The sequence below is a fragment of the Tiliqua scincoides genome, chromosome 11 (assembly GCF_035046505.1).
Source record: "Tiliqua scincoides isolate rTilSci1 chromosome 11, rTilSci1.hap2, whole genome shotgun sequence".
In the NCBI taxonomy this organism is placed as follows: Eukaryota; Metazoa; Chordata; class Lepidosauria; order Squamata; family Scincidae; genus Tiliqua; species Tiliqua scincoides.
In genome coordinates this window covers 8,644,307-8,660,324 of record NC_089831.1, presented here as the reverse complement: position 1 = coordinate 8,660,324, position 16,018 = coordinate 8,644,307, and the positions used below count along the sequence as shown (strand labels likewise).

Here is a 16,018-nt window from a genome sequence, read left to right as displayed (position 1 = left end):
AAGAATAATTCCTGTCCAAAGGAATAATTCCTGTCCAAAGCTGTCCAGACAGTTGCGGCCAGTCAGCGTTGACAATACTGAATTAGATGGCCCAACAGTCCAACTCAGCAGGAGGCAGCTTTCTACAAATTTCTCTTCGCCTTAAAAAAAAAAATTATAATCCATTTTGGAACAGAGAACCATTTTCATATTCCTTCGCTACATAAACCGCTTTGCAAACTTTTTGTTGCTGGTGAAAAATGCTGCATACATTCATCTTAACATTCTCTGTGCTGCAGTTTGACTGGCTGCTTAACACAACAGACAGCAGTTACAGCAGACCTGGAAGGTGGCTACGTCCAAGTTCAACAATGCTATGAAAGAGTCCTTCAAGCCAAACCAGAATCTGGGCCGCACCAAAAAACAAGCGATAATTAAGGAAGAGACATCCTCCTTGCATCTTCCCCTTTTCTTCTACAGGCACACAGCTCAGTGCATGAACTCCGGCTCCAAAAGCAGAACCCATCTACAACACCCAAAGGCAGACCCTGTCACATTTTTGTCAATGAAAGTTGCAGCCACAGATGTCCGCGCTACCGCCTGACCGAACTAGAGGCACACAGTTACCAGACAGTTTTTGCAATACACAATCCCAGAAGAGAAGTCACTTCTCGCACTACTCCACTAAATACCACAAAGGAAGTTCAAGGTGGCAAGTGTAAAAGGGACCCCGGCGACCAGCGTCTACTCAGAAGTCAGTCTGGTAAAGTTCAATAGCATTTGCTCTCAGGTAAGTGTGCAGCCCAGGTCTGTTTAGGAAGGCAAGAAGTGATTTTGATGCAGTTGAGCTCCTTTGAGTTAAAACACCGGTGGCCCAGCAGTAACTAAAAGCACAATCCTATACACGTTTATTTTGTCAGTGGCATTTACTCACAAGTAAGGGATTGCAGTCCAAGCACCAGGGAGATGTAGCCAATGCTATTATTTGCTTTGCACATTTCACCCTTTGCTTTGCACTCTCTTAAATAAATAAGACTTATTTTTTAAGCAAGTTCACCCAAGTTAAATGTTACACTCGTATGAGCATGTGTCTTTGTTTTCAATGCCTGCAGTGCAAATGCAGCCTCACTGCATCCAGATTCAGATCATTTTAAATATGGGAGGGAGTAGTGGCTCAGTGGTAGGGTACCATGTCTTCCAAATCAGAAGTCCCTGGTTAAATCCCTTGCATGTTCTCGCAGGGCTGGAAAAGACCCACATCTGAAACCCTGGAGAGCCACCAAATGTCAAGGCAGACACCACTGAAGGAAACTGACCACTGATCCAACTCCTCATTCAACATGATCAAAACAAGGAGGACTGACTTTTTGATTACAAGGCAGAATTAGTGGTAGATGGCTAGAACATTAATATTTAACAGTGGCAGTGTGCTTGGTCATCCTTCCTGCTTCCCTACTCTCTAGCCACAAGCGGATTCACACACACCAGGAAGTGGCCTGACTTCTACCGGTCAGGCCACTGGCCCATTCCGCTCAGAGTGACCAGATGTCTTAGCTACAAAAGAGGACAAGGCGCCCCAAAATGAAGGACATCCAAGAAAAACGTAGGACATGGCAAAATAAAAGCTAAAAACCATTTAAAACCATAAAAACCATATATTGATTTCACATGGTTAATTCAAATGCTATATTACTTTATCATTAAGTTTAAAACTATATTATATATAATATATTAATTACAAGAAGGCTATGCGCTGCCTGCAAGGGCCTGCTCACAGGGGAAAGGAGGACATTTAAGGTCTTTTCCAGGACATGAGGCTAAAAAAAAAAGAAAAGAGGACATGACCCGGAAAAAGTGGACATCTGGTCACCCTGATTCTGCTCTGTAACTGACTACACTGGTTGGTTGGCAGCACCTCTCCAGGGTTTCAGGGTGGGAACCAACCTGGGACCTCCGACTTACAGCCCAATCCCATGCATGTCTACTCAGAAGTAAGTCCCATTAGAGTTCATGAGGCATACTCCCAGGAAAGTGTGGGTAGGAGTGGGCTGTCAATCAGCAGGATCTCAAGCCAATACAGGCTAAACAAATATTCTCCCCTACAACAACAAAAAGTGAATAAATGCATGGGGTAAGAGGGTCAAGTTTGGAGCTCATAAGGCCAGCAACACTAATATAGGGGCTGGAAGGGGAACAGGTGCGCTCCAGGATGTTGGTAGTCAGTTATTATCTCCCCTGCAAGGAAAAAGAAAACTATTCCAACAGGAAGTGGGTATTAGCCCTTTTACAATTACAAAAGGAGAATCCCACCATTGACTGTGGAACACTTTGCAAAACTAAGGTTGTAGCCCAGTGGCAGAAACTTTGATCCTTTGCAGCAGTACTGCCAAGTAGGGCTGTGGGGGGGGGAGAGCCCCCTTGGAGAACCACTGCCAGCCAGTGTTGGCAACACCAGGCAAGGGAGAACATAAGAAGAGCCCTGCTGGATCAGGCCAAAGGCCCATCTAGCCCAGCTTCCTATATCTCACAGTGGCCCACCAAATGTCCCAGGGAGCACACAAGACAACAGACACAATCTTCATCCAGGTGCCCTCCCCTGCATCTGGCAATCAGAGGCAGCTGGCAATCAGAGGCAGTTTTAACCAAGAGTTGCATATACCTACTATGACTTGTAACCCATAATAAACTTCGCCTTTGTCCAATGCCCTCTTAAAGGCATTCAGGCAAGATGCCATAACTACTACTTGTGACAGAGTTCCACAAACTAATTACACGCTGGGTAAAGAAATATTTTCTTCTGTCTGTCCTAACTCTCCCAACACTCAGCTTTCATGGAAAAGCAATGGTGCAACGCAGTATGCGGCGGCTTTGTAAAGTATATAGAAGGAAGAATGCACAAGGAAAGCTAGCAAGGAGCCTGGGTTAGTTCAATAGTCAATGGGTGGGTGGACAGAAAGAGGGGGAGAGAGGAAGAAAGATGCACACTTCATAGTCACTGGTCTCTTATAGGGCAGTGAGATGCACAGAATTCCCATGCCAGGCTCTTTGGAGTGGGGTGGTGGTGGTTAATCTTATAACGGGGGGCTGTTGCAGTGAGGCAAATTGCACCCCCCCACTAACAGAGATGGGGCTGTTGCAGTGGGGCACAATGCACCCCCCCCCACTAACAGAGAGGGGGGCTGCTGCAGTGGGGCAGATGGCAACTTGAACACTAACGGAGAGGGGGGCTGCTACAATGGGGCAGACGGCACCCTCGCAACTGAGGGGAGGGCTGCTGCAGTGGGGCAGATGGCACGCTCGCAACTGAGGGGAGGGCTGCTGCAGTGGGGCAGATGGCACCCCCCCAACTAACAGAGGTGAGGGCTGCTGCAGTGGGGCAGATGGCATCCTGAACACTAACAGAGAGGGGGGCTGCTGCAGTGGGGCAGATGGCACCCTCGCAACTGAGGGGAGGGCTGCTGCAGTGGGGCAGATGGCATCCTGAACACTAACAGAGAGGGGGGCTGCTGCAGTGGGGCAGATGGCAACTTGAACACTAACGGAGAGGGGGGCTGCTACAATGGGGCAGACGGCACCCTCGCAACTGAGGGGAGGGCTGCTGCAGTGGGGCAGATGGCACGCTCGCAACTGAGGGGAGGGCTGCTGCAGTGGGGCAGATGGCATCCTGAACACTAACAGAGAGGGGGGCTGCTGCAGTGGGGCAGATGGCACCCTCGCAACTGAGGGGAGGGCTGCTGCAGTGGGGCAGATGGCATCCTGAACACTAACAGAGAGGGGGGCTGCTGCAGTGGGGCGACGGCATCCCCGCACTAAACCAGGGCAGGGCTGCTGCAGCGGGGCAGGTGCGCCCCCCGCTGCCCTTCCTCACCTTGACGGAGTCCACGGGGTACATGACGGTGTGCTCCAGGATGCCGGCCACCGCCCCGGCCGTCATGTGCGTGTAGAGAGAGGCGCTGGCCGGAAGGCACTCGTACTCCTCCGCGGCGGGACCCTGGCCGTCCACCGGGAGCCCGGGGGCGGCTGCCGGCTGCAGGGGGCTCCCCGCCGTGGCTGCGGCTGCCGCAGCCGCCTGGCCGCCCCTGCCCGCCGCGCAGCTGAGCTCCATGCGTCCGAAGAAGAGCTGGAGGGAGGGGGGAGAAAGTTCACTTCTGGAAGTCACACCCCTCCGCCCCCCGGGCCGCCCGCCCCGCCGCGCCCCCCGCCTGGCCGGGCAGCCGGAGCCAATGGCCGCGCGCAAAGGCGCTGCGTAAAGGCGCCCGCACCGGCCAGCCGGGAAGCGCCCGCTGACTTACAGGCAGCCCAGCGAATCCCCGGGAAGGGCGGCGCGGGGCGAGGCTGCGATCGGAGCCCGGCCCACGAAAGCAGAGCCGCCCCCCCCCCCGGCAGGCTGCCAAGAGGCGCCTCCTCGGTGGTGGCGTGGATGCCCAGCCCGGGACAGGGAGAGCCTAGGCGTGTCTACTCAGAAGTAAGCCCCACGGTAAATCAGTGGGGCTTACTCCCAGGGAAGTGTGGCTAGGATGGCGGTGGTGCGTGGACGCGCCTCTTGCCCTGCCCGCAGCCCTGGAGGGAGTGGGGGAGCCACATCCTAGGCGTGTCTACTCGGAAGTAAGCCCCACTGTAAGTCAATGGGGCTCACTCCCAAGGAAGTGTAGCTCGGATGACGTGGATGCTCCTATTGTCCAGCCCGGGAGGGAGGCGGGGAGCCCCATCCTAGGCACGTCTACTCAGAAGTAAGCCCCATTGTAAGTCAATGGGGCTTACTCCCAGGGAAGTGTGGCTAGGATGGCGGTGGTGCGTGGACGCGCCTCTTGCCCTGCCCGCAGCCCTGGAGGGAGAGGGGGAGCACATAGGCACGTCTACTCAGAAGTAACCCCCATTGTAAGTCAATGGGGGTTACTCCCAAGGAAGTGTAGCTAGGATGGCAGCCTGGGGGCAGGAAGCCTTCCTGGCAGCCTGGGAACCAGATCCAGCTTGGGAGTACCCAGAGCAGAGCCTGGCCCTGCTGTGCGCAAAACACAAACTGCTCTATGCTTGAGGTTGGGAGTGGTGTTGTGCAGGGAGCGCACCTGAAAACCAAGGTCAGTAAGAGCCCCCTCCCCTGCCAAGCCCTCCACACCCTCTTTGGCCAGGGGGGCGCTGTGCAGGCCAGGGGTGTAACTAGGGTGCAGCCTGAGGGGCACCTGTCTAGGTGCTAGGCCAGGGGGTGCGCAACATGCAAGGCAGTTACTTCCAGGTCTCCCTGGAGGAAGAAGTGCTGGTGGCTTCACATCCCCATTCCTTCTCCTGTGGAGGCTCATAAGAACATAAGAACAGCCCCACTGGATCAGGCCATAGGCCCATCTAGTCCAGCTTCCTGTATCTCACAGCAGCCCACCAAATGCCCCAGGGAGCACACCAGATAACAAGAGACCTTTGTCCTGGTGCCCTCCCTTGCATTGGCATTCTGACATAGCCCATTTCTAAAATCAGGAGGTTGCGGATACACATCATGGCTTGTACCCTGTAATGGATCTTTCCTCCAGAAACTTGTCCCCAAAGCGGAGCACAAAGCCGCCAGCACCTCTCCTCCAGGGACAACCCAGAAGTGACATCACAATGTCATGTGACATCACGGTGGTATGTGATATCATGACATCACTACCGCGGGCCCTGGGGCTTCTAGTTATGCCTCTGCATGGGACATCCGAGGAGCACACTTTTGACACAAGGTGCAATGTCATTTGGGGCCAGTTCAATCACTCACCTTATGGACAAAGGAAGCTGCCTTTGACACCTGGAGCATCTAGCTCTGTCTCATCAACACTGCCTGGCAGCAGCTCTTGAGGGTTTCAGACGTCCCTATATGCCTGTCGATCCTTACCTAGAGATGCCATCGATTGACCCGGGGACTTTGTGTAGGCATAGCAGGGGCTCTGCCATGGAGGGGCACTACCTTGCCCTTCTGCTTTTCAGCACAACATTGAAGCTGGTTTGAGTAAATATTTAGCAGTTTCAGGCTACAATCCTCTGCAAGCTTTCCTGGGAGTAGGCCCCATTGAACACAATGGGACTTACTTCTGAGTAAGACCCGCATAAGATTGGGCTGTTGGTTCCCAGAGATATCAAACATGTTTTGGTTAAATTTTAATAAATTGGTGCATGACATCCCTTTGGATTTGGATAGAAGGGCCTCTTTAAATCTGTTCCTTTTGGGTTAGATGAATACCCTTAAAATGAATGTTATACCTCATATATATTTTATGGGCAATTTTTCTAGATATGCACACCACAAAAATGTATTAATAAACTTTTATGCTTTGTTTTGGAAATTCTTATGGGGATCAGCACCACTAAGGATTTCCTTGAAAAAGATGCAATTATGTAGTGGAGGGGGGCATCTTGACATCAGTTTGTATCATCAAGTTTATCTTTTTAACATCCAGTAACTTGGACTTATTCTGTACCGCAAGGAATTCTATCTTTGGGTATTCTAGAGACATACAATTTTATAGGGAGTTGTTTTTTTTTGGGGGGGGGGGAGGAGAGTTGGTCCTAATAAAGGTATCACCATAAATAAATCTAGTCCAACATCCTACTTCCCATCAGGACCAACTAGAAATCTCCAAGAATGCCATAAAAGCTATGAAGGCAGTAGGCCACCCCTGGTTGCTCCTGGTATACTGCCTTTGAACATGGAGGTTCTATGTAGCCACATGGCAGAGGTCCATTGATAACCTATCCTCCATGTGGACCTTTAAAAAACCATCTAGACTAGCAGCCATCAGCACATCTTGTGATAGTTACAACACAAATCCTATTCATGTCTACTCAGAAGTACATCCCATTGTATTCAACGAGGCTTACTCTCAGGAAAGTGTGGATAGGATTGCAGCCTTAGAGCCAAATCCTATCCAACTTTCAGCCCTGGTGTAGCCGTGCCAATGGGGTGCATGCTGCATCCTGTAATGGGAGGGTAGTTATGGAGACCTCCAGAAGGTAAGGGAATGTTTGTTCCCTAGCCTCGGGGTTGCATTGTAGCTGCACGGGCCTTGGAAAGTTGGATAGGATTGGGCCCTTAATTTCATAAGCTCGTTTTGGGCAGTGTTCAGCTTTATCTGCCCTGAATTTATTGCCAGTTTCATTGGCTAATTCTGAACTACAGAATGTGAGAAGAGAAGAACTTCAGGATTTTCTAGAGTTCAAAAACAAACGTCAATAACATTTTAGAATTTGAATTCATCTTTTTGAATTTCAGCAATTTGCAAATGTTAAACAGCCCAATCCTATCCAACGTTCCAGTGCTGATGCGGCCATGCCAATGGGGCATGCACTACACCCTGTGGTGGGGCAGCACTCAGGGAGGCCATTGACTTTTGTTCCCTTACCTTGGGGCTGCATCAGTGCTGGAAAGTCGGATAGAATTGGGCCCAAAATCTCAGTTTTGGAGGCTTACGTTTTAATTCTTCGTAGTTAATTAATTAAGATCAGCCTGCCATGCTCAATTTTTTTTTACATGCTGGGAGAGGGAGATCTCTGTTTATCACCACCCATTACTGGAAGGTCGGAGAGGGGTGGAATGCTAAATGAACAGCATATAAATTCAATTTTTGCAAGAAAATTCAACAAGAATGTTTTCCTATTTGTTGCAGTTTACTGCTTTTTTAGAGCAAGAAGGAAGCCACGAAGAGGGAAGCAGAGAGTGTTCCCTTTCTTTTGGCTACAGTTATTAATCAGTATATGTGAAAAAGTTTGCAGAGCAGTTTACAGGGCAGAAAAAAAATGAAAACATTCACAAGGAGCACAGCCCAGGGAGGGCGTTATCGGAGGCATTCATCTTGTGCTCCACCCCGGCCTAAGCGCCAGCAGGAACCCAGCATGACTTGCTGAATTATCAAGGCACATCTCTTATTAAGAGAACAAAATTAAATGTGTGCTTCTGCTTCCCAATGGGATGGTTCAGCGTCCTTTGAAAGTGTGTCATCTCCGCTTCCTCCTCCGGTGTCTCTGTGGTGCGTTTCAGACCACAAACTGGTTTCAAGCAAAAACAATCTACTTGTGAGCCCAACAGACTTATTACTGATAGTTTTAAACATCACGACGGCAGGCCAGAGATTCAACAGGCAAGTCGAGACCCAACCACAAGACAGTGCGGCTTGCTGCCATTTCATTTTCAGGCTCAGGCCTGCTAAATGCAACAGTAGCCTAGGACTAAGGAGCCCAGGTGAGATCAGTCCGTAGGGTTACTTTGGCTGAGCCCCCAGTCTTCAGCAGGCCTCCTGCAATCAACCACCCACCCACTTCCTTTGCCTTGCTATAGCAGCCCCTCTGCCTGACCTTGCCCTCCTCTTCCACTTTTCAAGATGCACGGATGCTGTCACTTTCTGTCCCCTTCTCCTTCAAACTGGCCTGGTCAAAAAGAATGGGGGAGAAGAACACAGTAGCATTGCACACCAGCTGATTTCCAAATTAATAAAGATCCATTAAGTGCCAAAGTAGTGCAGCTGTGGGCAAGGACTGGCAGGAGGAAAAGGGTATAGAACAGTGATTCCCACTTACTGGGTCACAACACCCCACAAGTCTCTTCTTCCTGGATCAGCTGGGCGCTGCCATCTTGGGTCTCATGCAGTCTTGTGAAATCCAGAATGGCAATGCCTAAATCTCAGGAGATTTTGTAAGACCCCAGATAGTGTTGCCGAAATGTTATGAGATTTGGGCAACACCATCTTGGATCTCACAAAATGTCAGAAGGTCCAAGATGGCAGCATTCAGGAGAACAGGTAGGAGGGGGTCACTGGGAACATCCCGTGGCACCTCTGTGAGTGTGTTATGATGCCCGAAGCGTTACGATGCACATTTTGGGAACCCCTGGAAAAAGCCAGTTAAAAATTTATTGGAGGAGATGTGCTCCAGTCATAGAACTGCCTAGTGAAGGGGTGCGCAACAAGATACAGGGCCCAATCCTATCCAACTTTTCAGCACCGGTGCAACCGCAGTGCAGCCCCAAGGTAGGGGAACAAATGTTCCCTTACATTGAGGAGGCCTCTGTGAATGCCTGCCCACCACAGGATGCAGTGCATGCCCCACTGGCACGGCTGCAGTGGCACTGCAAAATTGGATCGGATTGGGCCCACAGGCTGTAAAATAAAGGACACCCACGAAATGGCTCAGGATGGGTAGAGTTGTGTTCGCTACCAAAAGCAGCAGAAGGAAAATCTTGTTGGTGTTGGTGTTCAACACTTGCACAGCCACATTCCACAGGGGGATCCAGCAGTGGGGGGAAAAGCAGATGGGAAATATTGGCCCGTATCCAACTCTAGTTGGATCCTCATCGTGTACAACTGGGGATGAGCATCAGAGGCATCTTATGGTTTTTCCTGCATCCAGAGCAAGGGCTCGCCTCAGATCCTAGCTTGCAACACAGGATCCACCTTCACAAGTCCAGGGGGCAAGTCAGTCTGTGGCCAACTGTGCCTCTTTTCCCAGCTGGTGGTGGCCAAACAGCATGTGCTGCTAATGTATTATTTTGCACACTCCCTCCTTCCTGGCCAATTGGAAGGAGAGGCGAGGTTGGCAGCAGCGTACCCTCCATTTTGAAAGGAAGAGGAAGAGCTCATCAGAAGAAGGGCCACGGCACCCATCTAGTGAGTGGATGGGCGGGTAACTTAAGGGGGCCTGCTGAAGAGTGGGGGGCTCGGACAAAGGAATCCCTCCAAAGCGCAAGTCTGCAGAGGAATTTAACTTGTTACCTTTCCCAAAACCTGACGGCTCCTGGACCTGTCTATTATTCCAACTGTGTCAGTGTGAACCTTGAAACAAAAGGGCAGCATCAGCACTGCCCTGATCCAGGTCAGATCCTCATCCACTTCTGGGGGACAACCCACTTGTAGTAGACTGCAAAGATGGTAGACCAGGGGTACCCAAGCCCAGGGGCCACTTGTGGCCCTTGGGGGCTCCCAATCAGGCCCTCGGGGAGCCCCCAGTCTCCAGTGAGTCTCTGGCCCTCTGGAGACTTGCTGGAGCCTGTGCTGGCCCAACGCAACTGCTCTCAGCATGAGGACAACTGTTCAGTCTCTCACCTGAGCTGTGGGATAAGGGCTCCCTCCACTATTTGCTGTTTCATGTCTGTGATGCAGCTGTGGCAGTGAAGGAAAAGCAGGCCTTGAGCTACTGCAAGACCATCATTCATTCATATAAGTTCCATCTCTAATAAATTCATTTATGTAAACTTATTCAAATTTTAAATATATTCAAATATTAAATTGTAAATTAATTCTTTCTTTCCTGGCCCCTGACACAGTGTCAGAGAGATGATGTGGCCCTCCTGCCAAAATGTTTGGACACCCCTGTGGTAGACCATCTACTTTTCAAGCAGAGAATCCTAGATTTAGTTCCTGGCATCTCCAAGTAAGGCTGGGAAAGATCTCTCAAAATCTTGAAGGGTTGTTGCTGCTCAGTGCAGACAAGACTGACCCAGGTTGATCCAATGGTCCAACTCAGTAGAAGAAAGCAGCACATACGACAACTGTATACAGTGGCCCCTTCTCAAATGCAGGTTTGGTATCAGCAGATTTGACACAGTGCAGCATCTGAAGGGGCTTAAGGACCTCCTGGATGCAACCGGAATGATCTTCCAGGAAGTCCTTGAGGTCCTCCCTGCAGATTTTATTATCCACAGATATTGGTATCTGTGCCGGGTCTGGGAATGGATCCCTGGTGGATACCACAAGTCGACTGGATGCTGATAAATTCAAAGGGGGCTCAATGAGCTTATCCTGCACATCTATGTGCATGGTGCGTGTTCAATCCAACCAGACACACAGGCAGCAGTGGGCGAGAGCACTGCAACTTCCCAGGTGTGCAACCAAAGCAAGGGTGCTCAAAAGTGGGCTGATTATCTCAGGAGAACAAGCAATCTCAATGGAAAGCACGTAGCATGAGGCTGTCTGAAGCAACTGTCTGCTGTTTCCGTCACCCCCGGATTTGGAAAGGACGTGGACTGGAGCAGAAGAGGGAGAGGCTGCCCTCAATTGCCCAACTGGAAGGGAATGTCCTGAAGAGCCAGGATGGTGTCGTGGTTTGGGAGTTAGACCTGGAAGATCCAGGTTCAAATCCCCTCTCAGCCATGAAACTTACTTGGGCCAGTGGGCCTTGCCTACCTCACAGGGTTGCCATGAGGACAAAAGGAGGGGAGCAATTATGTGCATCACCCTGAGCCCCATGGAGGGCAGTACAAAATGTGATAATAAATAAGCCTAATTGAAAACTGTGGCAGGAGACATTAATAGGATTAAAAGAGACTTTTTCCCCACATCTCTCTTATTCCTCAATAGATTATGTAAGATTCCACCATTTAGAGCCCACTCCCCATAAAATGGGACCCCAAGCTGCAGCTTACTTGGCTTATGTGTAAATCTAGCCCACTGAACATTGTATTGGCAACCTTCAGTCTCGAAAGACTATGGTATCGCGCTCTGAAAGGTGGTTCTGACACAGCGTCTAGTGTGGCTGAAAAGGCCAATCCGGGAGTGAGCCACTGAACATAATGGGATGCATTTCTAAGTACAGATGCAAAGGATGATTATACCATAGGAGTCTTTTATTCATTTGAAGTGGTCATCACAATGCATGTTCCTCTCTTACCCAGCCCAGCCTCCTGACCTAGATGTGTGGACCGCACACCCCCTCCAAACATCCAGACAGAAAAATGCCAGTTGCTTAAGGCTCAAAATGATTAGGGAGACTAGGCCGTGCTTATCTTGGGCCACTTTCTCCGGGCAGGAGGAGTGCAATGTGTGCTACTGCAGAGGTTATGTATGCAGTCTGATAAGGAAGGTGTGGCTACTTTTCAGTGCCCAAGTGGGAGGACAATTTTCTAAGAAGTGAGGCCAACCTTTTTTATCTTCCATACTTAGGAGAAGTCTTTGCCTTCTTGAAAGGCATACTCCCCCAGATGGAACACATCAAGACCAGATTAAGCCATGCTGGGGCTCTCAACTATGCCATTCTGAAAAGGCCCATACTGAAGAGACACCCCCCCCAATGTTTATTAGCCTAACACAGGGGTGCCCAAACCACGGCCCTGGGGTCACTTGTGGCCCTCAAGGCCTCTCAATGCAGCCCTCAGGGAGCCCCCAGTCTCCAATGAGCCTCTGGTCCTCCAGAAATTTGTTGGAGCCCGCACTGGCCTGACACAACTGCTCTCAGCATGAGGGCGACAGTTTGACCTCTCGCGTGAGCTGTGGGATGAGGGCTCCCTCCACTGCTTGCTGTTTCAGGTCTGTGATGCACCAGAGGCAGCAAAGGAAAGGCCAGCCTTGCTTTGTGCAAGGCCTTTTGTAGGCCTTGAGCTATTGCAAGACCTTCATTCATTCATATAGGTTCATCTTTAATATTTATTTATGTAAACTTTATTTATGTAAATGTATGTAAATGTATTCAAATTTTAAATGTAAATTAATTCTTTTTTTCCCCAGCCCCCCAACACAGTGTCAGAGGGATGATGTGGCCCTCCTGCCAAAAACTTTGGACACCCCTGGCCTAACAGAAAGGGCAAATGAAATAAAAATACTAAAGCTTTATATTCTCATCAGTTTTGGGCAAAGGTGCAACAAAGACTTCGTTAGACACAAATATCTTACACTAAGCCCAATGGCAGTATGAAGGATTTTCATGTTAAAATACGATAGCACTTATGATTTCTGAACTAACATAAATAAAAACATTCCAGTTTATCATCTGAGGACATCGTGAATAGATTTGCTCTTTCAAGAGATGATGTCACATTTGTATTTTGAGGCCCTAAGCTCCAGCGCACGTAACCTGTGCATAAATTCACCCCTGGTCCATGTTTACCCTTCCCAATTAACCTAGAGAACAAACTGGAGATGCAGCATTAAAAATGCTTCCGATCTAGTTCTGCAAATACCTGGATCCAATTCTACACCCCTGATCACTTAAATAGCAATTAGTTGACAGGGCTGTCACCGGGTTGCTGAGGGCCTTGTGGCAAAGCCCTGCACGGGGATCCCCTGATGAAGCCTTGAACACTACCCAGGGATGGTGTCACTCGTGTAGCTGGCCCCTCTGGCACCAGGGGCTGTGACTCATAACGTCACACACATGACCCAGGAGGTGCTTTACCCAGAAGTAATTGTGGTGATGAGATGACCTCACTGCCAATTACTTCCAGGCATGTTCGGAAAGATCGCTTGGAAATATGCTGTTGGCACCCAGAGCGGCACACAACCGCTCTGAGTGGTTGGGAGGTGGGTTCAGGAGAAGGTATGCACCACCGCAGTACCTTCTTCTGCATTCCCTTCATGTCACCTCATCACCTTGAAGGCCAGAAGCCAGCATCCCTGACACCCCCTCAGGTGTGGTACCTGAGACCTTGAACCGCCCCTGCCCCCCTTAGCTATGCTAATGGAGGGTGTTAGAGATCAGCCAGATTGGCCACTGGCCAAGGGCCCAAGCCCATCAGAGGGTCAGCTAGTGAGATGATTACTGCACCCAATGCATCAGCAGGGAGTGGGGGGTTGGTTCCGTGCAGAACTTCACCCCAGAGCCTCCAGAAAGCTGACAGTGATGCTGGCACGGCCCCTGCCATAGCCACCAGTTTGGACCTAACCCTGAGTATTGCCCAGTACCCTCCTAGCCAAGCCTTGATGACACATTCTTGAGCAGACTGCAGTCCACAAATGCTTCTGTAACAACTTGTGTGTAAAGCAACAGCTAAGAGACTGACCTGTGAACCAGGAGTTTCCTGGCCAGAATGTCCTATCTGCCAAGGAGCTCATGACTCATCGTCAACTTGGGGTGATAAAATTTGCTTACCTTACAGACTTGTTGTAGGAACAACATCATGAACGATAAATGTGGAACTCTTGAAAGCACTGCTCAACTGCAAAATATTGCAACATTGAACTACATTTGTTGTTGGTTTCTTTCATTTGCTACAAGACTCTGAGCGCCATCCTAACCCACTTTCCAGCACCGACATAAGGGCAATGCAGCTCCAAGGTAAGGGAACAAACATTCCCTGAGGAGGACCCAGTGAGTGCCACCCACCTGCAGGAGGCAGCACACGTCCCATTGGCACTGCTATGCCAGTGCTGGAAAGTGGGTTAGGATTTGGGCCTCTGTGTCATTTTTGCCGAAACCAACTCACACAGTTACTCTTGTCTAGAAATTATACCCTACTTCTCAGAGAAACCAGAGCCTGAACTGCCCCACTTCAGCTCACATTTATGACTGCTTCCACATTTAAGAAAAGTCCCCACTCATAGAAAACTAATACCTTAGGGCTGCGGTTTTCAAACTCGCAGGGAGTTTGAATCCTGCAGTAAGTCTTTGCGGGGGTGGGGGGGAGGCAGCAGCGTGATCCCCAAGATCACACCAATCAGGGGGACTGCAGGGACTTGGTGCACTTTCTTCAGAACGGCCTGTACTGGCCTGCTGGCACCAGTTGAAGGTCTGCACCTGCCAGAGCAGGTAGACCAGGGGTGGTCAACCTTTCAACTTTAGGGCTCCTGGACCTTTAACAATTGAGTAGAAGAGGGAATTTCAGCAGGTGCAGATGACAAGGTCCAGGAGCCCTAAATTTGAAAGGTTGGTTGCCCCCCTGAGGTAGGCTCTCTGCAGGCCAGCAGAGGGACAGAGAAGAGCAGAACAGAGGCCAGGAGGGGGTATGATGAGGCAGGGAGAGGGTGGGGAAGGGCAGACCAAATTCAGGAGAAATGGGAGTAGAAATAGTGGCTACCTCCCTTTCCATCCCTCTTCCTGGGCTTGATTTCCCAACGTGGCGCTATTCAGACTTGCGCCAGTGATTTTGCTCGATAGTGACTGCTGGGGTTTACCAGGGGGAAGGGGTCACTCCTCCCCTTCCCTCACGGAAACCTTCAGCAGCCTCTCTTTCTATGCTGGATATTGCAGAGGCCACTTGGGTGCCACTGCATCACCGTGCAGGAAGTTAGCTCGGATTGGGCTGTCCAGGTGCAGGTAACAGAAAGATGTGGGGCTCCACACTGTGCCCGTACTAGGTTACTGGCTAGAGGCCCTGTACTGGGGCAGCTCATCCATGAGGCCAACTGAAATGGTTGCCTCAGACAGCATATTGGGCAGGGGGCACTCACCTGTCCATTCAGGTCCATTGCTTCTCCTCTTTTCCCCACTCCTTGACTTGGAAAGGAAAGAAGGGGCAGAATGGAAGAACCACAGTGGGCCCTTGGTATTCGCAGGGGGTCGGTTCCATATTTTGGACACAAAAATCCATGGCTGTAAAAATCCACAGGGAGGTTGGTGCTGCCATAATATCTGGAGATGGCTCCAGGTTAGCCTCCCGGTCTCTTCCAAAAGCTTCCTGAACGCAACTAGAAACCGCTACCAGTTCGCACTGGCAACTTCCAGTTGTGTTTGGGAGGTGCAGTGAAGCCTCCCTGCATCTCAGAACCCCTCCCAGATGCGACCAGAAGTTGCAATGCAAACTGGAAGTAGCTTCTGGTTGCATTCAGGAGGCCCTCTGAGGCATGCAGTTGGCATCTGCAGATGCTCAAATCAGTACATAAGGAGGACCCATTGTAGTGAGAAGGAGAGTGATGGGCTATAGCATCTTGTCTTTCCTCCACATTTCCTCTTCAGTTTCATCCCCCTCTTCCTTTTCCAAGACAGGAGACAGGAGGAACAGGTGCTGGCATGTCACCAGGCAAAGGGGAAGCATTTGGCATGCTACCTCAGGTGCTGGGAGCACCTGGGTTAGTCTGGGCTCTGGGGCAAAGCCCTGCACTGGGATGTCCAAGCTTTTCCTGCCCTGCCCATTGGGGACTGGCATGTGCAGGGGGGAACCTGCAGTGGCTGGCCAATACTGGAGTGGTTCAGGGCAGCCCATCTCTTATAGGTGCCACTGCCTGACCTGGCACCAGGCTTGTGTCCATAACCAAGCATGCCACAACTCCAAAGCAAGGGAGGCAACAGCTCTACTTCTGTTCAGATCTAAACTACAGTGAACTAGCCCTGATTTGCCAGGCAAAGAGGTATTAACATCCACACAATTAACACACAAAAG

General features: G+C 50.4%; 1 protein-coding gene across 1 annotated transcript in view; it reads right to left on the bottom strand.

Moving 5' to 3' along the window:
• The window catches only part of SLC25A37 (solute carrier family 25 member 37), a 39,911-nt gene extending 35,841 nt beyond the window's left edge, over window positions 1-4,070 (bottom strand). Inside the window, exon 1 of the mRNA XM_066639528.1 lies at window positions 3,848-4,070. Within this exon, the coding sequence (XP_066495625.1) occupies window positions 3,848-3,913 (66 nt within the window). The 5' untranslated portion in view covers window positions 3,914-4,070. The remainder of the gene's footprint in view (window positions 1-3,847) is intronic.
• Window positions 4,071-16,018: the final 11,948 nt, after the last annotated feature.